This window comes from Augochlora pura, chromosome 6, assembly GCF_028453695.1.
Source record: "Augochlora pura isolate Apur16 chromosome 6, APUR_v2.2.1, whole genome shotgun sequence".
Classification (NCBI taxonomy): domain Eukaryota; kingdom Metazoa; phylum Arthropoda; class Insecta; order Hymenoptera; family Halictidae; genus Augochlora; species Augochlora pura.
In genome coordinates, this window is record NC_135777.1 from 9,039,928 (window position 1) to 9,064,955 (window position 25,028).

Consider the following 25,028-nt stretch of genomic DNA (forward strand, 5'->3'; position numbering starts at 1 on the left):
TGAATATACGTCTTCGTTGGAGTACTCATTATTATAATATAAGAATTGTAAAGAATTTAATATAATTCTCTCTCGTAAGTTTCATAAGACAACTCTTAGTCGCTTTCAGACCTCGATAAGTTTAGCGTTAAGCGACAAAATGAAAGCACGTGTCACGCGTCGTTCTTCCATGTAACCGCAGATTTATCAGGATTCCTTGTGTGAAAATTAGTGTGAAGGCTTAAGATCCCCGGTGGCGTAGGGTGCTCGGGTACAGGTCGCGTGCGTGTTCCCAGGCTCGGCTCGAATTAGTAGCATGATGTGCTGTTAGCTTGTTAAGCGAAGCGCGAGTTTCGACTTTATCCCGGCTACTCGGCTGGTCTGGTCTGACTTTGTCTAGCCTAGTCTGGCCTCGTCTAGCTTTGTCTCGCCTAGCCTGGCCTGGTACGGCGTTCCCGTAACCGGCAACTTGTTTTAATTCTCCGATGCTTAAAGCATTCGTGCGCTTCAGTGCACTCTCGGCGAAGAAAACGCTGGGCTAAAAGCGCCTCTTCTGCGTCCCAGTGGTGTCGAGTTTCTTTTCACGACGACAGAGCAGACGACGGTGGTCCCGTGCTGTTTCAACAGTCGTTGAAAGGATTGGCAGCCGCATTAATTTTTGCGCCGGAAGTGATTACTCGAACTTTTATTGACGTAAAAGTGCAGTTTTTATCCTAGCAGCGAATAAAACTAGTTTCTTAATATTATTAATCGTCCTTCTGCTTAAACCGCTCTTAGAGTTCAGGAAATGATCCGAGTACATTTTTACAACCTTTTTCACATAGAAATATTCTTTACTAATAGGACCTTGAATAAGTTCTCGCCGTTTTCTTCCCAAAGGAAAGCTTTATTTAAAATATAACGTTCAAAATCAGTTCACTCAAAGTATTGCCCATTACTGGAGACCACTTTCTCCCATATTTCTGGCAGTAAAAGAATTCCGCGTCGGAAAAACAATTCATCTTTTGAGGCAATCCATGAATCGATCCATTTTTTAGTTTCTTCGTAAGAATGGAATTACTGCTCAGCCAGGCCATGTGCCATCGATCGGAATAGGTGATAATCGGAAGGAGCTATGTCTGGTGAATTCAGCGGGCGGAGTAGAACTTCTCATTTAAGCGTTTCCAAATAGGTCTTTACTGGTTTTGCAACACGTGGCCGAGCGTTGTCGTGTAACAAAATGAGTTTGCCGTGTCTCTGCTCGTATCGCGGTCGTTTTTCTTTTAGGGCTCGACTCAAACGCATCAATTGAAGTCTTCAGCAATCTCCCGAAATAGATTCATTCGGTTTGAGTAGCTCATAATAAATTACATCCTTTTGATCCTACCAAATACAGAGAAGAAGCTTCGAACTATGGATATTTGTTTTTGCACACGATGTTGATGCATAGCCGGGCTTATCCACGATTTTTTACGCTTCGGATTATCGCATTGAATCCACTTTTCATTGCCAGTGACGATACGGTGCAATAAAACCTTTTCTTTTCTGCCATTGAAGCAGTAGTTCAGACATCAGAAATCACCGTTCAACGTTTCTCGGCTTCAATTCATACGGCACCCAATGTTCCTGTTTCTGCATCATTCCTAACCCTTTTAAACGTTTTGAAACTGTTGACGCATTTACTTGTAATATTTTTCAAAACTCTGCTAGCGTCTGACATGGGTCTTTATCAAGCAATTCCTCTAATTCTTCATCATTAAACTTTGTCGGTGCGCCAGAACATTCCTTATCCTTAAGTTGAAAATTATTATTTTTGAAGCGTCGAAATTGAATAAAGTAGTGCAATAAAATTCCGTAGTGAATTAAATTTTGAATAAAGTAGTGCAATAAAATTCCCCGCAACACCAATTTATTCGGCACATTAGTAGACATTTTCAGAACCAATAAACAAACACGTGGTTGACACTATAGTGAACATTCATACACTGAAATTTAAGGTAACATACATTACTTTCTTGCCCATGAGTCACAATTAGAAATTCCATGCACGGAGTACTACTAATACTGTCTTTTGAGAAACAGCGAGAACTTATTCAAGGACCTAATATTTATACGAATATTCCTATATTTTTCGAATGATTATTACCGAACAAAATTATATGTTATTTGAACAATTATTTGAACAAAAGCGTAAAATGCCAGAACGTAACAACTAAGATTCATTGAAGTATAATGATCAAAATTTTGTATATAATGCCTGGAGTTGCTACAATTAAATTTTAAGTATTCTGGCGAGCTCTACTGAAATTATAGCGAACAAACGGAATTATTAATTAATTGTCAAAGACTCGCGGTTTGAACAGTATGAGAGCCAGTGCCATACTGTAGAATAAGATACCGCTAATGTCTTTTAGAGTTCCCGAATCAGTTCTCGTTCTCGCGGAACACAAGAATCCTTTCCAGCCTCTAATGGAGAAGTTTCTGCTCTATTTTCGATGCAATTATCGACGTCCGTCGAGTTTTGGGTAATAGAGTTTATCAGGAAAAACAGGGCAATTAGAAAGCTGGCCGGTGACTAGTTCTATTAAATTAACGCTGCGGTTAATAAGCCGAAATTCCCGTGCTTGACGTACTTCGTATTTTCGACGGAATTAGCCCGGGGAATATTTCAAGAAAACGGCATAGTTACGGGCTCATCATCTTCCGGGGAAATAATATTACACGTCCACAGTGCCGGATTAAAGTTTGCGATAGCTTCCAGAAGCTGTTCCAGCGCGGGCAACAGGAATTCAGCTATCGGGGCTTCAAACTTTAAATAATATCTCAGCTTTGCGATATTCTGCAATATATTGATAAGCATTTAACCTATATATACTATCGTCCGCGGCGTTGCAAACTGCAGTTTCGAGATGCGCTTTACATTGAACGGATCGATTATATTTACCTTGTTATTTAGGTAGAGCTAGTTTCCTACAAAGATGCGATGGATCTTTCTTTTAAACCCTTATCGAAAGGTTTATACTTGTAATGTCTTGATACCAAAACATTTCCTTGTGTAAAAATAATATAACGATTAGATAGTGAAGAGTTTAGACGCTAGAATGTTGTGAAAACAATTGTTCAGGTAAAAGAGCCTCCACTGTATATTAAGTTACGTCATATCAATTTGCTTCTGGTTTAAATTACATCCATCGAACAATATTGGTGTACGATTAAAAATCGCGAAAGTAGGGAAAGCAAGCATTATAAAATTCATTCTCTGGGGTTGATTAACCCAGCGAGTAGCCGAGGTTAACGAAACCAGGCTGTGCCTAATCCAACGCGCACAGGCACAATTATCGGCTGTAGAGATTCGTTCGACGTGCACGTCGTTGCTGGTACTTTTTTAATAAATCAGCCGGAGCTAGGTCGACGGAGTAGGTGAAGGGGGTTAATTGAATCGGTGGCTGTTCGCGTGCCGGCCCGAACTTTTTCTATCTGTCGTTACGACACTTGCCCCGGTTCGACAGGCTTCCGTCGACGAAGCTCGGCAAACAAGAGGGGCTGGACGAGGGTGCGGACGGAAAGTCTCGAGAAAAATTAGCCCCGTCTCGGAGGGAGGCCGCGCACGAGGACGAGACCAAGTTCGCGGCACTGTTGAGGTTGCGTCGCGAGACCGAGAAGAGATGCAAGTTCGAGGAGCTCCAGGCGGCCTCGAGGAAGCTCGAGAGACGGCTGCACGAGGAGGACGACAATCTGCGCGCGATCAAGGAGAGGCCACCCACCAGGTAGACGATTTTCTAATAAGCCGGGATATTGCCTCCACGGTCGGCCCGTCCGCGTAATGCTCGTTGCACCGGTGATCGCTACGTATTTTCGAAATAAATTTGCACTTTAATTCGTGCCGGTTTTTCAATCATCCAGTTGCTACTGATTTTTCTCCTTAATCCTGTCGACTTACGTCGAAGAGCATACTACAAGAAATATTTGTCCTTAAATGATTTTTATGATTTAACATTTTTGTTTAATATCGATGTTTTATTATTTATTTGATTTTTTATTATGCGCGTAGTTTTTATCCTTACATCATGCATGCATTTTTAAAGTAGACTATTTTATTGTACATCGTGCACATATACAGTTATGGACAAAATTGAGTGGATAGACAGCGGAAGTGGTTATAAGTGAAATTTAGTCGAACTAGTATTATTATTATATACTCAAATTGTGTATATTACATATCCTTATGGTACATACAATATTTAATGCAAAACTCAAGTTAATGTTTATACTTTTGCACACAGAAATCTTATTTAACAACAAATTTAGCAAATTTCTCAGGGACAAGAATCAGTGGACACTCGACTTATTCCGGCGAGAAACATTAACAAACGTAGGATTGTAGCTATACACAATATGTAATATTTGCAGACGCAAACAAAATATCTGCGCACGTATTTAGTTGAAGTATAGACTTTGTACAAAGCAGAACAGTTGGCAGAATGTCTCGAAGAAAAAAATTTCGTATCAAGTTCGACATTTGATTGTTCCGGACTGTTCCAAACGATTAAGTTATCGTGCGATTGCAGAAAAATACGGTTATCAAAGAGTTCAGTAGAAAGAATTTATAAAAAATATTTATCGCACATACAGTGGAAAATTGAAAAGGTCGCGGTCGGAAATGCTGTACCACTGCAAGAAAGGATCGTCAAATTATTCGACAATGTCGTCAAAATCCAAACATTGCATCGCATAATATTCAGGAAGCCTTAGAATTAAATGTGTCATAAAAAACACGAGAGAGAGAGAGAGAGAGAGGGGCTGGATTAAAATGCTGCAAATCTAGACGCAAGCCACGTATTAATCAAGCTAATGCGAAGAAACGTTTAGCGTTCGCAATAAAGTATGTTAACATGGTACTGTCATTCTGAAAAAAGGTAACGTGGACTGCTGAAAGTAAATTTGAGTTGCGGCAGTTAAAGAAGGCGAAGAAAGTGTGGAGGAAGGAGAATGAAGCTTAAAAGAATCCGTTTATAACGCCAACGATCAAATTTCACGGAGGTTCGTTGATGGCATGGGGATGATTTTCTTGGTATGGTGTTGACACTTTAGTCCCAATCGATGGAATAATGAATGCTGACAAGTAAGATCGACATAATAAGTGAAAACTTAAAAGAAGCTGTCGCAAGAATGAGACTCGACGAAGATTTTGTTTTGTTTCAGGATAATGATCCGAAACATACAGCGAAGAAAATCAAAAAATTTGTCGAGGATCCTCACATTAACCCCTTGCACTCGAAGCCATTTCAACTGGAAATTTGAAGTAATTTCTCTGGCTTATAGTATTTCCATTTTATATAGCAAAGTGTATTTTATGCATACGTAATTGATTTTTGTCATTTGTATCAACATTACATAACCTTAACAATTTTTAAAATACAAATTTTGTTAGCATTGTTAGAGATTATTTTGCAACATGATAGAATAATTTTATGGTGCCTCGCAGTCACCACTCGAGTGCAAAGGGTTAACTAACTATTTTCAAAGTTTACAATCAGCATTTCAAGCAATCAGCAAAGATTATATCGAAAACCTAATAAATAGTTTTCCACGAAGTTTAGAAGTGGTAGTTCAAGCAAACGGAGGCCATACTAAACATTAATATTGCGCTTTGTTAGATGTCCGCTCACTTTCGTCCCTAAGAAATTTGCTAATTGTGTACAAAAGTATAAACATTAACTTGAGCTTTGTATTAAAGGTTCTGTAACGTGTTGATAGGAGTTACAAGGAAAGTACACTGCGTGTGTGACAAACTCAATCTGGCTTTATTTACACGAGAAGTTGTGTTGATTCGACGAACTGCAAATATATTCTATCTATCGCCATGTCTCTGGCTCTCGCTATTTATAAGGTTCCAAACAAGGCGTGGCCTTTTTGGGAGTCGAATCGGGGGTAGTTTTTGGCGGGGGCGAAGGATATCGCTCGCGTCATCCTCGTACCGAGCTGACCGTTCGGCCAGGCAGCGGTACGCGGCCGGCGGCATTTCCTCAGCTAGGTCTGCTGAGCACGTGTAAGTAATAAAGGAATAAAGGAATAAAGGCATTAAGTAATTTCCGTACTTGCAAGCGTCAAGGAAGGTTTTTTTCGCCAAATCCTTGGCATCTGCAAGCGGACAGCTCTAATAGTTATTACGGTCGCCGGCCGTGTGTCGCTACAGTTCTATGTGCCGTAAGGATATGTAATATACAAAAGTTGTGTGTATAGTAATAATACTAGTTCAACTAAATTTTATTTATAACCATTTCCGTTGTCTGGCCACTCAATTTTGTCCGCAACTGTATTTTTAGAGCAAGACAATTTACTATCAAATACGTGCACGACGTAATCTAAAATATTTACTTTCCATCTTCGATTTCGAATAATGGTTCACCTAATTCTGCACAGTTTCTAGAACGTATCTGTGCTATATAAATAACGCGTATAATTCTCACGAGTGATCCGAATTGTTTCGTTCGAACGATCAGATATGAGGAGTTGCAAAGAGCTTCCCAAGACCTGGAGAGGCGGCTGCACTCGGATCACAAGTCCCAGGAAGCTGCATCTCGTGGTAAATACGAAATGGATATGGACCGAGCGCGCAGCATTCTGCAACACAGTCTTAGGAAGGATAGGAGCTGCGGTGAGAAACTGGAGAAACTGCCGAAGGCGACCCAGACGAATATCCCGCCGCCTCTCAGCACGATCTCGCAGAGCCCGGTGCCGAAGCCCATCAGCGTCCGACAGGACAGCAATGTTTCTTCGGACAGCTTCAGCCAGAACAGTTCGCCTAGCTACACCAGCAAGACCATGGAAGCTCCTTTGTTGCCCCATAAACACGGCAAGGTCCCAGGTAAACGATCCTAACGGTTATCGCTTTTTTAACGAGCACTTGCTCGCCGTTTTAACGGGCCAACCGTTATTTTTGCCACTCGTGGATAGTCCTCATATATTTATTAATTTATTTAGCATTCGCTTCTTTATTTATTAATTTTATCATTCACGATTATCCAGATTGCAAAGACGCGTTTTTAAGTTATTTATACAATATATTCAATACTTGGGGCAAACGTTATAATGAGAATCTTTAAAACTTCGAACAATTGTTATTTGTTTCATAAAGTAAAATAAGACAGTTGTTTTTAGTGGGCTGTAAATCTAGGGATAATAAGACTGTTAATAATTATGGTCTTTTCAAAGCGATATATTTTCTTTTTCGCCTGTGTTCTAAATTTGATATAAATATAGTTTATTATTGTTTTATTATTTTCGATGTTATAACGTATTATATCTTATTTAAATCGTTAAGCAATTGCTACAATATTGTACTAAATTTTATACAAATGAAGTAATTATTTTCAACGTTATAACATTTTATATATATAATTTGAATCGTTAATCGATCGATCCACGATCGGAGAAAATTCTGTAGTGTTTACCATTTGTGATCGAGGAGAATGATATCCAATGGAGATCGAATCGCAGCGGGCGAAAAAGCACAGAAATTGAACTGCGCGTGAGAAATCGGCACGTCCAACGGGCGATTAATCGTATCCGCTGGCTATTCGGATTGATATGTTCCATTCTAAGTCGCCGGTGTCCGGTTCGTTACGACGAGCCGCGCACAGAAACCAATACATCACGAATTTCAACGCATTTGTTTCTGTTGGCGTACGCTTCTCGATTACACACGCTTAACTTTTTCGTTCCGAGGAATGCACGGCGCTCCATACATCTCGACTGCCCCAAATATTTCTGATATTTCCACACTAAAGGAACATTTAAATACAGTTCGATTTCTAAAGATATGAATTTTCGACGTTCGATCTCTATTTATAATTATAATAATAATAATAATAATGATATTCATTGATAAATATTTATATATAAACGGAGGAAACACCTTTGTTGTAATGATTTATTGCCTTTTTGTGTTTCGGGCGATTCATTTCTGTAATCAGTGCAAACAAAAGTCTAATTTTCCCACGCTGCAGACTCCCGTATAAAAATTTGCATTTTATTGTCAAATGTTCTGTGTTGATATCACCTGTTCGATGTGAAGATATATTGACTACAAAATATTTATTACTAAACAGTTGATTTCACGCAATTATAGCAAAAATATATAGGTGAAATATTTTAAAAGAATTTAAACATATCGAAATAATTAAATTAAAAAATACATTTTTGTAGGACTCCTGTTTCTTACAGTTAACATCGATACATCGATACGATAAATTAAGACTGAACATTGGAAGGTCATATCTTGAGTTAGGATTACTCTAATCGAGCTTTTTATTTGAACGACCAGACAGGGCGTTGGTGTCGGAGCCAGAGACATCCGGCAGGACGATAACCAAATCGACCAGCACGCCAGCCAGCCTGCAAGCCATCGTGAGGGTTCACGGCGGCAACAATAGCTCGCTGCATCACAAGGTGAGCACGAACAACTGCAGGTGTTGGAACCGAGCATGCACGGGGTGCGCGGACCAGCGTGAATGATCGCGATTAATTCTTCCCGTTCGCCCACCTATCGATTCTCTCTGGTTACTTTTCTTCTCGCTTTGTTACGTAACTCTCTCTCCCTATCTCTCTCTCCTCGTGCCACGCCGGGGACACGTGCACCCGCGAGAAACGGGGATCAAGCTTGCTCCGCAAGGGTCGCGTTACTCGGCCGAGCGGGGAACGATTCCGAAGGCCAACAAGGGCTGCCCGAGATCTTGTTGACACACACAGCACAGCCGGCCGAAACGAGATTCTCATTCGAACGGAATCGCGTGGCGGACTTCGTTTTTGCTTCCAACCGGAGCACAGAGGCCTTCGAGGCGAACCGATTGGTTTTGCCTCGCGGAATAATTAAATCGGTGGCCCGATGGAGAACGGGAACCTCCGTCTCAAAGGACACTTGGGATTTGTTTCAGCGGGGAACACATTTTTGAGGGATGCTTCCGACTTCGTAAATATTTTCCAAAATTCTTACACGATCTCGTACGAATAATTGCAACAATTTCGACTTTTTTGGTACAAGTCTTTTTCGTCTCTCGTTGCAGTTGTTTGTTGCGGAGACGGGACTTGCATTCGACCGGATGTTTGGAATTTTGTAAACATCGTCCGCGTCTTTTGTATGTTCCTACGTAAATAATTGCACCAAATTGCGTTTGATTTTGTAGATGCAATTATTTCTATTTATTTTTAGCAGTTGTTTGTTCGAAGAAAAATTATAAACATGTATAATCAAATAGTTCTTCGTCTTATTGAAAGAATAATATTTACTAATTGTTTATCATTTTGTAACTTCTGTTTGGAATTCTTATATAATCCTACAAAATAATTGCATTGAATTTACAGGTGCAACTATTTTTATCCCACTATTGCTATTTGTTCAGGAAATAGAAGTAACAGACCCGAAGAAAATTTTTAGATATCTGGAATTAAATTGTTCTTTGTTTCATTGGAAACAACATATTTTGTTACCTACAACGTTTTCAGTGTTAACAAAAATAAAAGAACATAATAGAAAAGAAATTTCATTTTTATATAACGTTCATATTGCATGAGAGCCATTCATATTGCACGAGAGCCAGTCATATTGTATGAGAGCCAGTCATATTGTACTACCCGTATTTACATTGTAGACTTACAAATCGTATATGGTACATATCATGTTGAATCAAACGTTCAGCCCTTACACGTTCCTCAAAAATATATGTACTAAAACACCGTCGATCTTTCATTCGATTTTACTACACACACTTTTCAGATCAAAGAAATAAAAAGAGACAGGTCGATGTATTTCTACTCCACTGAAAAGACATTTTCGCTGTACCTTTCAATCTAACTTTTGGAACTCCGTCCCAAAAGCCATTCGATACAATTCTTGGCGAATATAAAAATAGTGAATGTAAAATACATTCTCAAGAATTCTTTTCACTGTAAAGAAATTTCCGTTCTAGCAACCACTTTCGTGGTAGCATCTATGAAGTTGCAATAGTGCACCTAAGAAAGATTGCAACAGTGAATCCAACAATTTCTCACCCAAATAAACGAATGTATTAAATGCTTCGAAAAAAGTTCTCATCGTTTGCACTCCAGTGAAACGAAGAATTCGAGAGAGCCGACACTACTCCGTCGAATAATTCCGTCGTAAAAATCGCATACAATTTTACAACCGTCCCGCGCCATAAACCGCGCGGCTAGAATTTATTGATAAGCTTCGATAACGTATAAACCAGCACGAGGCTCATTGTCGATATCAATTTTATCGAATGGAGCTGCACGAGCGTAGTTGAAAGCAGCAGCCCGACCGATGGCCGACGTGCACAAACACCGTAACAAAATCATTTACAAAGCTTCCGCGACCGATGAAGCCACACGCGGCCCGCAAGTAGAATAATTCTGTGCTGGTCAGACACGCTGAAAATTGCGGAGGTTCGCCAACGGGTTCGCAATGGTGTACCCGTATAATATACCGCGTTTCTACCGTCGATTGGGGTGGAGGGGGGGGGGGAGAATATTAGTTTGATCGCGTAGAAAAGTCATAGCCGATGAAGCCGGTTAATCGGCGAAACGCGGGGAAGCAATGCAATTAAACGGACCAGGGGATATAACCGTTACGTCCGGTCGTGCAGTTCTGTATTATCGCGGTTCTATTTTTAACGTTAATAACAGCGGAGAACGTATGCTCTGAAATGATATCGGTCCTCGACACAGGCTCCCGTTGTCACGATATCACGGCCGTTACCCGGGGAAGGACGCCGAACGACGCGAATTATCGATTCGCGATTTTACAATGCGCCTCCTGTTTCGCCCGTTTCCTCTCGCATTGCCCACTGCACTTCTTCTTTTAATGCGATTGTTAAAAATTCGACGAGATCGACGCGCGATTCCTTGTGCCTTTTATATCGGCCGATTTGCATTTTATTCTTTTGGATCTTCGATCGACGTTTCAGGACGTTTCGTTTTGACGCGAATGTTCGATATTCTACGTTCTTGCACAAGTTCTTTTATACATCTCGTTTAACCTTCAGTTTGCATTTTATTTTGTGTCGTGAATTCGTTTCCCGATGATTAAAAAATTGATCATTTATAACATGTATGTTCTTCGATCAGTACCTTATTTAAGTGACACTCGAATGTGTAGTAAGGGAACGCGATTATCTCGGCATTTGTCTATCAAAAATTTGATAATTTATGTGCTCTTCAATTTTCACTTTATTTGAATAATACTGTAATACGTAGTGGTATTGAATCGACACCAATGCTGATCTATGGTCTTTTCCATGTATTTTTCCACGTTGCTTGCAAAATACTGCGAACACGATCGAATTAATAGCAAAAAGAGAAACATAAAATCGTCGTAATTTAATATTACGGAAAAATGCAGTTTCACCGTAACAATGATTATATTTTCCCTAGAGCCGAGATTGCCGGTCTCTATTTCAGTGGCGAAACAGGTTGTCAGCGACATAATTTGTCCTTTGACAAAGCGATACCATCGCGAGGAAATTATAATCGATATGGACGAGATGACGTAGGGTCGGGGTCGTGCAGTGCGTGCCAACATGTAACGAGGGTGCGTTGACTGGTCAAACAGAGCGTCTCTTGCGAAGTAGAACACGCGGTCATCGTCGGCTAACGATATTTGCTTCGATTGCACCCATCGCTCCCAAGCAATTACATCTACTGCCGACGGTTCTGGTTCTGGTTCCCCGGTTGGCTACGATCACAATATAATTACTAATTAATTACTAGCTCTTGCTTGTTTCATTCTGTTGCGCCGTCGATTTGCAATTCGCGAATTGAATGAGCTCGAAGTTGACGTTGCGCTTGGAAGATAAACTTTACCGATCGGTTATGATTAGACTACAGATTGTATACGCTTCGATCAAAATCACTAGGTTAAGTATAAAATTGTGAACACGTCGGAAAAATTCGCGAACATCTTTCGATTTTGTAGAACTTATTAAAATGTATAAATGAGAAAGACGTTTGAATCATTCTGATTTCGCATAAAATCCGTAGTCTAATTGCAATATCCAAAGAACAGTTTTAAGCTAGCAAAGTTTCTAAGGTAGTAGTCGAACGAAATGTCTCGATCGAGGTGGAACGTTCTCGACCGAGTATTTCAGAGAACGAAAGTCTCGTATCGGTAAAAATAATTGCACAAATCTGATTTCAAAGATTGTACGAAGAAAATTCAAGCGCCCGATTTTCCGGAGATCTGTAACTTTGAAAATGCTTTCCAGATCATCAGGGACATGACCAGCAGCCACTACACGACCGCGGGAAGGCTGCGGTTCAGGTTCGTGCAGGTGTTCTTCAACGTACTGGCGCTTCTGATAATCGCCGGAGGGCTGGCCGTGTACTTCAAATGTAAGCAAAATTTTCGTTCGTTTACCGAGCATCTCGAATTCCGCGCGACGGATGGACGAACGAATTACAGACGCGTTATTCCGCGCGGATTTCTGCTCGACCCGATGAACGTGAACGCAGCCGTGACGTTAGGCGGGTGTAATGTACGGGCACGTATAACGGGGAGCTTTGTGGTACCGAAAGATCAATAGAGCCGACGGTGGTGCCCGTGTGCTACTTGCTTTCAAACATCAACACCGACTTCGCGACGGAGCACGCTTCCTGCAACTTCTCCGGCAGTATACACTTTCACTGGATTTCCGTTGGGTACACTGTCGACCGATAATTGGCTCCGTGATCGCGTTAACTCGGCGCCAATCATCTGAACGCGGCGCGGTCCCAGCCAGTCGAACGTGCTTATCAATATAATTATTATTAACTCGTTGCCTTACGGTGTCAGACATGTGGAGGGAGTGCTGCATCGTGTCCGATGAACAGCTGCTGTTAGCTCTGAGTTCAACCGTTTCAGCGCTGGTTAAACTGAAACTTTCCAGTAATTTACACGTTTCCCAGCATCTTGGACATCTGTGTATGCATCAGACAAGAGGGAGATGTTCTGTAACAATCTATTTATAACAATCACGATATTGAATATATTTAGTCATTTTTTCGTGCTTGTCGTAATTAGACTACGAAAGTAAATATCCATTTTCGTAGCTTTTTTTATAATGAACAAAATTAGACAAGAATTCTCTTCGAAAAGATTGTAAAGAGATAGTAAAAATGTTAGTAGCTAATAAATGCATAAAGCTCCCGGTCGTAATGCATGCTTGAATTAATTTAAGCAAGTTTTCCAATGAAATTCTTAATTGAGTCGTAAACAAAGTTTTCAGATATTCGTTCCAATGCACACCTGAATCGATTGCTCTTATATCTAGAATTTTCGTAAGATTTATTGAACTAAAAGTAATTCAACTATTTAATATCGAATTCACGAAACTTTCAAGGTAAATAATGTATATCCATTTATATGAATAACAGGATGGAATTTATTCAGGTATTTATCCATGTTTACTACAATTAAATTGCAGATCTTTTCAAAATGAGATTTGTCCACACTGTTTGTCATATACGTTTAATTCTTTTCCCAATAATTTTATTAAGTTGAAGACGATACAAAAATTAAACATTTCGACGTTTCGCATTCGTTCCATACATTTTTGTTGCAATATCGAACAATATTAATTGATAAACATATTTGTCATAGAAACAATAGGTCCGCTGTGCGGCTCTGTTCGACAACGTTCTACTATACCAGCGCATTTCGACGAAACTGATACAGAAAAACGAGCCGCCGCCGCGACGTGTAGCTTTTTTCGATGCCGCAAAAATCTTTGTTTGGAAAGCTTTCCTACATACACGATCATTTGCAGCTTATTTTATACCGTTGCCAAACTAATTTCCCAGATAAATGCATACCATCGCTAAACGTGGAATATGTGTTCCATTCAAGAAATGGCTAACAACGAAACAGCCGAGGCCGACACACTCGTCGACAAAATGCGAATGAGAAGAATATCGTTCGTAAACGATTCAACACGCTGCAAGATCAGCGCTCGCGTGCTCAATGTTTTATTATCTGCACGCTGTATGTCCTTTGTGGAACATAAAGTACGAACAAAGGAAGATCTGTTCGCTCGAGAAAAATGCTTACTCGGTATCGCGTGGAGAATGACGGAAGACTACGCAAAGAATTTAAAACGTCGCTTCCCTTCGTTCGCATCGCCGCTGCACACAAAGGAGACGCGGCGTTATTTAACGTCAGCGTTTCCGGGCTCTATAAAACTGTCAATTTGCTTAAACTTCATAAAGCGACAGGAGTTAAGGTTGCAAGGGTTTTTCGCTTTTCTGGTAGCGTCTCGGGCGTACAAAAGGACGCCGCCCTTTTTCGTTCGCTGTGTTTAGCGAGCAAGAAACAATGACTAGGATAGACGAGCCCATTGCTGTGCCTTGTTACCAGCCTTCAGGAGTTTTCGCTACTAAATTCCTTTTACAATTTTGACATTAACACATTAAAGGCGGGAGTCGTAGTACTACGATTCATCTCGACTGTAGCTTAAAGGCGGGAGTCGTAGTAATACGATTTATCTCGACTGTAGCTTAAAGGCGGAGGTCGTATTAGTACGGTTTGCAACCGTATCGCGCAATTCATGCGCCACTTTACATTTGTATTTAGTATGTTTTGTGGTTTAAAGCGTTACCTAGCATACTTTCGTCAAGATCCCCCGCCTTTAATGTGTTAATAAAGACCCTTCTATTTAAAAGATTGTTAAAAGCGTAATCGTTTTATGATTCACTAGATATAAAATGGAAATGCAGCTGGTTGAAATAACTATTTTAGAAAAAAGTTCTAGAGCTTACGATTTATAAAAAACAATTAAATATTCTGCTCCCTCCTTGAGTACTGTTCTTGAGTTGCTCTGCTGTCTCTTCCTGGATGCTGCGCATCAATTATTGTGCCCTCTCCCTGAATATTTAATTTCAATAACTGCGCACAATGAAAATTTGATACTTAACATACTGTTATCAATTTTATGTTCTAAAAAAAAAGGAATTAACTTTGCAATAAGTAATTTAAAAGTTTGCTTCAATAAAATTTCTTATTTGCATTTCTCCTCTTTAAAAATATTATGAGATAATTCGAGATTTGAGGTTATGCAGGCCTATCACGTGTTCAACAACACAGTAAATAATACATTAAGGGGGAAATAGATTCACTTACTATGCGCAGTAACTAACGCATCGGGCGAAAAATAGGTTCAGTTACTGTGCTCAAGAAATAAATCACTGAAATTTAAAGCTAAAAGTCATACAATTAACATTGTGATATCTTATTCAGAACGACTTATTTTACTTAAATATTGATCATCAATTGTTCACTATCTTTTCAAGCTTACTCGTAAGCTATACAGAAAATTTCGCGAACACGTTACGAAAAAATTGCAATAATTTTAGTAGTATTTCAAGAATTTCCATCTTTTACATGTTTACTCTTAACAAATGAATAATTAATTGAATTTAAGCAGAAAAATTTCATATATCTTACACCGCGAATATGAAATTAATTATACTTGAAAATAAACAAAAGTGACAGTAATTGGCTGTCTTACAGTGACTGATTGAGCGAACAGGAACTGCGTGGACCATTGAAAAGTAGAAAAATCGCGGACGTGGATTTTAAACATTGCTGCGGGCAACCGTGTGGACAATGAGTCGTGTGGAATTATTATTCGCGGGCCGGGCCGATCGTTAAGAGAGAAAATGTGGCCCGTTCGGTTGATTTAATGCCGGCGAATCGTTTTCACTCGGCGCGGTCGTCCGCCTACAGAGTGTGTAGATAATTCGCAGACTAATTCTCGGACCGCGACGCGTTGTGCCCGTGTCACATAGTTGCACGGTAATTTATAGTCCGGTTAATGGGGCTGCAGTCACAACCCGGGCAGATTGGCGGCGAGAAATTTTCCGCTTTGCCCTCGCTGCCTCGTACAGCGATACTCTCGACTCGAAACCGACCTTTGACGTCCAATTATTCTGCTAATGGCATGACGAATCCGGAAATTTTTACTCGTGTCGCTTTTTCGTTTGACCGGCTCGCTAAGGAGATTAAGCGCCGATCTTTGAACAGGCTATCACATTATTTTGTTTATTGGCCTGGGTTCCTTTAAGGATACATATTGATTGGGCCTTCGTTTGGTTCGGATGTGATACGAAGCGTCATTGATTACTATCTGATACTTATTTATTTATTTATTTATTTATCTATGAATGCTTCAAACCAGACTATTTATTTAACAAATATAAGATTGTATGCATGTTTGGGAAAGTCTAGTAATTAGCATGATTGATAAGTGTTGATTATAGGTTATTAAAATTCCAAGAGGTTTATTAAAAAATATTTATTAAGATTGAAAATTATTAAGATTGAATTGAAGGTTATATGTCTTTCCTAATAAATCTTCAAAAAACCGTAGACATAAATACAGTGGAAAATCGATTAACGTGCATTGAAACGAGTGTTTCAATCATTTCTTTCAGTTTACGATTTAATTATTGTGTTCGATATATATATATATATATTGGAAAACAAATGATCGTGGCATGAAGAATTAATCGTATTTATAAACCATGGCGCTGTAAACGTTCAATAATTGGCCGCGGGTATCCAAGGAATAGTACTTGCGACTGTCACGTGGCTTTCGAAAACACGTTCCCGACGGACCCTCAAGCGCAGGTGGAAGTTTCGCGCGTCTCAATCCTTCGAAGTCAATCGCACTCCTTTGAAACAGGAACGTTATCTAATTGATCGCGTTATCTAGTGTTATCTAAGCGACTCGAGGGATTTAATTTCGAATAACTCAAAAACGGGTCGCGACTGAAACACTGGCAACGCTACGGTAACTTGCCAACACGTCCCACCGTCTGATTTATCTTTTGGACCACCACGTGACGCGCAGCATCAACGAATTTTCCTCGTGAATCTCTTGCAGACTCATATTTCTGCACATTAATTAAATACAGTATATGGTCCAAAGAAATGTGCTAGAAAGCGTTGCAATTTTCGTTGCATAGACCTGATAACATTTCTTAAAAAATTAATATAAAGTTCTAGTATATTGTTATTTATTTTCTGCAGTGAATAAATGATCACATTATACGTTATGAGTATTATGTAATTACCGCTATTAGTGAAGAGTTTAGAGGTTAGATTCAACATATTTTTTTCTAAAAACTGCAAAGCTGCATTTTTGAAAGCCATATTAGACTAATTGTAGAGCGAATATCGGCACATGTTCTCGACCATAACAATTAATTTATTCGTTAAATGCACTTATATTAAAGTGACCAATTTCACATTTTATATTTTAAAATCGTTGAAATGATAACGCATTTTTGCCAGAAAATCGAGAGATAAATTTTTTTTGTCGGGCACGCATTATAGTAAAAACGGCGAGAAGTCTAAAGAAATTCAATCTCGTAATTCTTATAAAGCAACGAATATTTACTGTTGACCGATGCGAACTACATTAATTCTTGAATTGTTTTGCGAATGTACATAATGAATATACAAAGTACATTATGTGTTTTAACGTGTTGTTAAAAAATGTAAAACAGCAAATCCCGAGCCTGCGATACGATTGGAGAACAAAACGACCTACACGAACATGATCACAATGACTGAACGTGCGCCGCGGATGTTAGAGGAGCAGAATCCAGCGCCCGGCGTCTGCCTGCCTATAATAGTAACCTTCTGCAAGTACCACAAGGTAAACTCCTCCCCCACGTTTCTATCCGCGCTTCTTCGGAGCGATTCCCAATAAACTTGCGAGGAATTCGTCCATGAGATTCCCAGGATTCATCGGATCGGGTTAAAACAGCGCCCGACGCGATTGTCGATCCTTCTGACTCGAATCGTTGCATTCCGGGCCGGGAACGCATCGGGGCGTCACTCCGTGCGTTTAATACAACAAAATTGTATGCGAGGACTATCCTCGTCGTTCACGTGGCCCCAGGAACAATTCCTCGAATTTTTATTTCTATTTTTACTTCTCGATTGCTCTATCTTTATGACGGGAAAAATGATCTACATTCAAATTACCATAGCTTTGCGAAAAATGAACGTGCTGTAGTCTACTTAGGTCCTTTTTAAAGCATGAAACAACAGTTTTTACCGCCAATAGTTCCTTTTTTCCTCCCGAATTTGTTAAATTTTCTCACTGCATAGAAGATGTAATGCAATTTTGCAATTTCCGCTTCTGAAATTTTCAGTAATTTTAATTAAAGTTCGCCGACATTTTTGATACACGCCAGCTTACGATCCGCGGAAACCCTAACTAAATTGCCAGACATGTTCACGTATGCCTCCGTTGTCGCTTCCTCCAGATCCCGTACAATTACTCCGTCTTCCCGAACTACATGGGCGACTGCGGGCAAAGGGACGCGCAACACGAGCTGGAGCTCTACGATTCCGTGATAGATGTGAAATGCTACGAATTGGCAGCACTCTTCTTGTGCAGTGTTTTCGTGCCGAAGTGCGGATCCCGGGGGCAGCTTGTAAGACCGTGTCGCAGTCTCTGTTTCGGTGAGTAATCCTTACTCGAGCAAAAATTATCTGGTCTCCCGTGCAAACTTCTTATTTTATCAAATTGTTGTGCCAACACGTCAAGTGCCGACTATCAATTCCAACAATTACCACAGAATCAAAATCATTGGATTAATAAAACTAAAAGTAAAAAGTCAAAGTTTACCCTAGGAAATATTAATTCACCTCGTTTGTATATTAAAAATATCAATAGCATTCAGTTTGTTCAATAGATTACAATAAAAATGATCATCAAAATCGGGTTAAAAAGCAATAATCGGGATTAATTAAACGGAATTTTCATTAACAATGTCGAACGTTCTTCTTTATGTTTCGTTACGTTTACATTTACTTTGCAAATGAATATTATTACGCTCATATGTGAACGTTTATATTTTTGTTACTGAGTATAACGTTGCGGCACAGTCAGCGACCTGGTTAATTTACAGGAAAGTAATTTTATACGCAGCAATAGCTGTGCGTATCGATGAAGAATGTTTCCTTGAAATTTCCTTCAGAGACCAAGAGACGCTGCGGATTTTTCTTGGACGTGTTCGGCCTGACTCTGCCGGAGTATTTGGAATGCAAAATGTTCCCGGAGAGTTTGAATCCCGACGAGTGCGTGGGCCACCAAGAAGTTGAGGAGGTTAATAAGAGAGCAGACGAGCCTAGTAAGTGGACCAACATTCTCGATCTCGTTCATTTCGATCAGTAGGAACCGACATCGTACCCCAGGGGATACGTCCGGTTCCTCCATGGCATATGCTGATTCGATTGCCGTCAGTCTCTCCGATAAATTAATTAATTTCGAGAATTAAAAACCTTGGAATTGCGGTTCGAAATCCTTAGAACCTGCTCTGATAATTCTCATTTGGGAGTACAAATTAGTTCGGTCCGTTCTTTTGTGGTGGAAAATGCATTTATTTCGAGAACAAAATGAATTAACAGATTAATCAAAGTATTGTCCATCGCTGTTTACTACTTTTCCCCACCTCTCAGGCAATTTTCGAATTCCATCTCAAAATATATCTCGTCTTTTGAGGTGATCCAAGTTACAAACCAATTTTCGATTTCTGCGAGAGAAGTGAATCTGTGACCCGCCAAATCGTGCTGCATCTGCCGGAACAACCAGTAATCAGAAGGAGCAATGTCCGGCGAGTACGGCGGGTGCGGTAAAATATCCCACTTGAGCGTTTCCAAATAATTTTTCACAACTTTTGCGACATGAGGCCGAGCGTTATCATGAAGAAGAATGACCCAATTGCCATACGGCACCCAATTGCCTTGCTTGTGAATCATTCCCATGGATTTCAATCGTATGAAAACTGCTTGTTGGGTAACTCCCAATGATGCTGCAAGCTCCTCTTGAGTTTCACTCGGATCTTCATCGAGTAATGCCTCCAATTGTTTGTCTTCGAATTTTGTTAGCTGCCCAGAGCGAGGCTTGTCTTCAACGCTAAAATCACCATTCTTAAAGCGTCGAAACCATTCCCTACATGATTTATCAGTTGGAGCATTGTCACCATAGACTTCAACAAGCATTCGATGTGCTACAGCTGCACTTTTCTTCCAATTAAAGCAGAAAACTAAAATCTCCCGCAAATGCTGCTTAGTTAACACAAAACTTGACATATTCAACAGAGTAAAAAACAGGTGTATTAAATGAAACTCGAAGCAATATAAACTGAATGTTATTGGCAGACATCTAATCTCTCAGAAACAATTGAAATCAGTTGTTACTATGAAACAATCATAACAGTTAGAGCTATCTTTTAAAAACGGACCGAACTAATTTGTGCTCCTAATATAATAACTTTACTATTAGAAAAACATATAAAAGATTCTTTGCTGTCCAGTATCTTTGCAAGAACGTTGATATGTGCTCTCTGATAAGCTTCACGCTAACTGCGAATTTTATGCATTTATAATAAAAATAATTAGACGAAATTTAAACGAAGGAATCTATTAATAGAGTTTGAGGACAGCCATGTATCATTTTGTATTCTCTTGCATTGGAAATATCTTAGGAAAATTGAATTTCATCGAGTACGTCGCGGTAAAAAATGATTTCAAGTATTTAATTTGCACGAATACATTACAATAAAAAGGAATGTTGAAAATTAATCAAAAATTAATATCGAATGAAGGAAGAAACTTTTATTTGCTTTATATGCGTTACTGCCGACAAAGGTAATTTTTATATTGTATAAGTAACCGTTAATAATTTTCGTATCCTGACCTTCGTATTAGTATTTCTTTAGTTAACAATGGAATATTCCCATTTTCCAATCATTGAGTTCCGTCATTGGATTTAATCAATAATTTTAATCATCGAGTTTAATGACCGAGTTTAATTACCGAGTTTAATCATTTAGTTTAATCATCGTGTCTAATCGTTTAGTTTAATCATCGTGTCTAATCGTTTAGTTTAATCATAGCATCTAATCATTTAGTTTAATCGTCGTGTCTATCATATAGTTTAATCATTTAGTGTAATAATTATGGTTAACAATTAAGTTTAATCATTATTTTGAATCACTGGTTCATTATAAACTAAATCCAATATTGTACGGTAAGAAGTCGCCGGTTCCCAAAGAGATAAGGAAAATCGAGGGTGTAATTTCCGAATGAGAATTTTCGGAGGAAGCGCGCCGGAAATGAGAAAGGTGAGCATTTGAATGGGTCGACGCGGGGCCACGAAATTAGTCATTATGAAGAAGCGATCGGTTCGCGTCGAGCGTAACTCTTTGTCCGGCGGTCACGGGCACTTCGTCATTTTCGTTCAAGGCCTCGGCAGCCATTTATCCGGCTCCTTCAGCAGGGATAAGCCTACTGGATAAAGTCTCCGGCATTTGATAAAGAGGTGGATAATCGTGGGATTAAAATAATCTCGCCGGGACAGCCGGACGACGGCTAGAATATAGGTGAGCCAGCAAACTCTCGGAGGGCTTGGTATTCGTATCTCTCGCGATCCTAATACTGTTTCGGCAGCGAATATAGGAAGAGTACGTTGAACCATGATCTTTCATTCCTTCGACAAGACTTACGCGTGCATAAAAATTTCTTCCGATACTATACATCGTCGAGGGAAATGTTGAAACAGAATCGAATTAAATAGAATTAAAATTAAACTTGATAAATAGAATCGTCATTCATTGTCCATGAGTCAGAGTTGAAGATTCTTTTGTTATTATAAATATTCAATCTTCAACGTGAACGTACGAGACACGTCAAATTTCTTTCTTTCTTCATAAATTAATAATAAAGTGACATGTCGACTGTAATTACGAACATTTTTCCAAGTGTTAATATTACACAATAGTGAATCTAAATGAAACTTTTAGGTGTATTTCTTCTACCGACACATGAACAAGATAGTTCCGGAAATAAATTATTCTAATACCGATCCAAACGTTTGTTTCGTCTATCTTAAAAGTCGATTCTATGAAAATCGAGTAAAACGATTTTTAGCGGGTTTTAAAACCCGCGGCGATTTTAATCCTCTTAATTGACGTGCACTCGCTTCGAAAACAAAAATTTTGATCCGCTCGAATCGGGGAGAATTTCAAGAGAAAAATCAGCTCCGCAAACGTCGGAAGCCGTGAAGGAATTATAGGAAACGAGCGACCAACAACCGGAGAAACAATGGGTCCCGGAAATATTTATGCGACTCGGGGGATGATCTTTTGTTTAACCGCACTGCCAACACCTCCGTCAGTTCTACTTCTCCAAACGGGGAATGCCAGACCAATTGCCGGCTAACGTGTTCTAAACCCGATATCCATTGTTTGCCCTCCCATCAACGTTCAGGACTCTTTTGTTCCATTCGTTTGTTCGTCTCTCTCTCTCTCTCTCTCTCTCTCTCTCTCTCTCGGCGGAGTGCTTTCTTCATTGTTGACCGGCCGCCGCGGCTCGATCGCACGACTCTCCGTGTTCGTTTCCCGGCGATCTAATGCCATTTCCTTAATTGTCCAGGCCACGTTTATTGTTCTAGATGTGTTCTTGGATCGTCGGATCCGTTCGACCCTTCGTTTTGCTCGTGGCTGTGATATTATCCGGCATTGGTCAGACGGCCGCTCGTAAAACCTCGCTGCTCGTTCGTTGATGGATTGATTTATTAGGTCCTTGAATAAGTTCTCGCTGTATCTCAAAGGACAGTATCAGTAGTACTCCGTGCATTGAATTTCTAATGGTGACCCATGGACAAGAAAGCACTGTATGTTACCTTAAATTTCAGTGTATGATTATTCACTATAGTGTCAATCACGTGTTTTTTATTGGTTCTGAAGATGTCTACTTTTGTGCCGAATAAAATGGTTTTGCGGATAAAATTTACGGAATTTTATTGCACTACTTTATTCAATTTCGACGCTTCAAAAATAATAATTTTGAACTTGAAGATAAGGAATGTCCTGGCGCACCGACGAAGTTCAAAGACGAAGAATTAGAGGAATTGCTTGATGAAGACCCATGTCAGACGCTAGCAGAGTTTAGAAAAATATTACAAGTAAATGCGTCAACAGTTTCAAAACGTTTAAAAGGGTTAGGAATGATGCAGAAACAGGAACATTGGGTGCCGTATGAATTGAAGCCGAGAAACGTTGAACGGTGATTTCTGATGTCTGAACTACTGCTTCAATGGCAGAAAAGAAAAGGTTTTATTGCACCGTATCGTCACTGGCAATGAAAAGTGGATTCAATGCGATAATCCGAAGCGTAAAAAATCGTGGATAAGCCCGGTCATGCATCAACATCGTTTGCAAAACCAAATATCCATGGTTCGAAGCTTCTTCTCTGCATTTGGTAGGATCAGAAGGATGTAATTTATTATGAGCTGCTCAAATCGAATAAAACTATTTCGGGAGATCGCTGAAGACTTCAATTGATGCGTTTGAGACGAGCCGTAAAAGAAAAACGACCGCTATACGAGCAGAGACACGACAAAGTCATTTTGTTACACGACAACGCTCGGCCACGTGTTGCAAAACCAGTAAAGACCTATTTGGAAACGCTTAAATGAGAAGTTCTACTCCGCCCGCTGTATTCACCAGACATAGCTCCTTCCGATTATCACCTATTCCGATCGATGGCACATGGCCTGGCTGAACAGTAATTCCATTCTTACGAAGAAACTAAAAAATGGATCGATTCATGGATTGCCTGAAAAGATGAATTGTTTTTCCCACGCGAAATTCTTTTACTGACAGAAATTTAGGAGAAAGTGGTCTCTAAGAATGGGCAATACTTTGAGTGAACTGATTTTGAACGTTATATTTTAAATAAAGCTTTTATTTTGTGAAGAAAACAGCAAGAACTTATTCAATGTCCTAATATATGTAAAAAAATTGCACATTACGCCATTTTTGCTAACATAGGTTATGTTTCGTTTGAAGTATTATTGTCAGAAGTTTCGCAGTTTTGATTCAATTTGGATTGGATTGAATGAATAGAAAGATGGCACACCCTGGTTATATTTACACTGTTTCTGAAAACACCTCGTTTAGTAAAAGTTGACGAAACATTAGGGATTAATCCCTTGCACTATAATAACGAATCAGACTCGTAATAAAGATTTCATGCAACATCTGCTAAATTTTCATTTCTTCTAAATCGAAATCAAATCGTCTTTATTTATTTCCGTTCTTAAACTTCGATAATAGAAAAATTCAAGAAACAAAAATTATCTGGTCCTATTAAGGGAAATATTGACGACAAATAAGTGTTAATCAACGCAGCTTGGAAGCAGTCGTAGTTCATGGGGTTAATTAACGTCGTTTAACATTGACTTGGAGATGTTTGTTAACACACTATTAAAACAGATCATAACAAAGTAGACAAAATAGATTAGAACATTTTCGTAAAACTATGAATGCAACATTTCGAATTTCTTGAAATCTATTAGCCCCCGTTTTACTCGTTAAACTACACAGCTTAGGGTTAGAAGGATTGAATTATCGGAAAATTTATCGAATCTTTCCCCCTCGACGGTGGAAACGGTAAATATAATTTCCCTGGTACGGTAAATTAGAACCAGACGAGTTTTCTTAATCATTCGAAGATGTCTTACAAAATTGAAGATACGGTGCTTTTCTTTGACAGCGAGATATATAAATCCAATTATCTGCTGCTGTAACAATCAATCGAAGCCTTTAGCATCGTCTTAAAGGGACTATTTCGGCAACTTTGTCCCAATGTCTATGCTTAAAAAACTTGTTGATATTACTTCATTAGGAGGAATATTCGTTAGACTTATTTTTCTAAAAATATTATTATAATTTTATAATATTATTAGAATTACTTCTTCAGGAATATTCATTAAAATTTATAAAAATCTTTAGGATTGTTTTTCATAATTATTTCTCTAGAAATGTACATTATCTCTTTTAAAAATGTTCATTCAAATTATTTCTTTAGTTAGAATTCCTTAAAACCATTCATTTAGAAATATTCGTTATAATTATTTATTTACGAGCATTCATTATAATTATTTGTTTTTAAATATTCGTTACAATTATTTGTTCGAGAGTATTCATTATAATTGTTTGTTTTCAAATATTCGCTAGAA

At 39.2% G+C, this 25,028-nt stretch overlaps 1 protein-coding gene across 1 annotated transcript in view; it reads left to right on the forward strand.

Moving 5' to 3' along the window:
* Positions 1-25,028, forward strand: part of LOC144471285 (uncharacterized) — a 74,421-nt gene that overhangs the window by 31,746 nt on the left and 17,647 nt on the right. Inside the window, exons 5-11 of the mRNA XM_078183173.1 lie at positions 3,468-3,725; positions 6,462-6,826; positions 8,285-8,409; positions 12,219-12,345; positions 17,497-17,648; positions 18,265-18,463; positions 18,982-19,134. Of these exons, the coding sequence (XP_078039299.1) occupies positions 3,468-3,725; positions 6,462-6,826; positions 8,285-8,409; positions 12,219-12,345; positions 17,497-17,648; positions 18,265-18,463; positions 18,982-19,134 (1,379 nt within the window). The remainder of the gene's footprint in view (positions 1-3,467; positions 3,726-6,461; positions 6,827-8,284; positions 8,410-12,218; positions 12,346-17,496; positions 17,649-18,264; positions 18,464-18,981; positions 19,135-25,028) is intronic.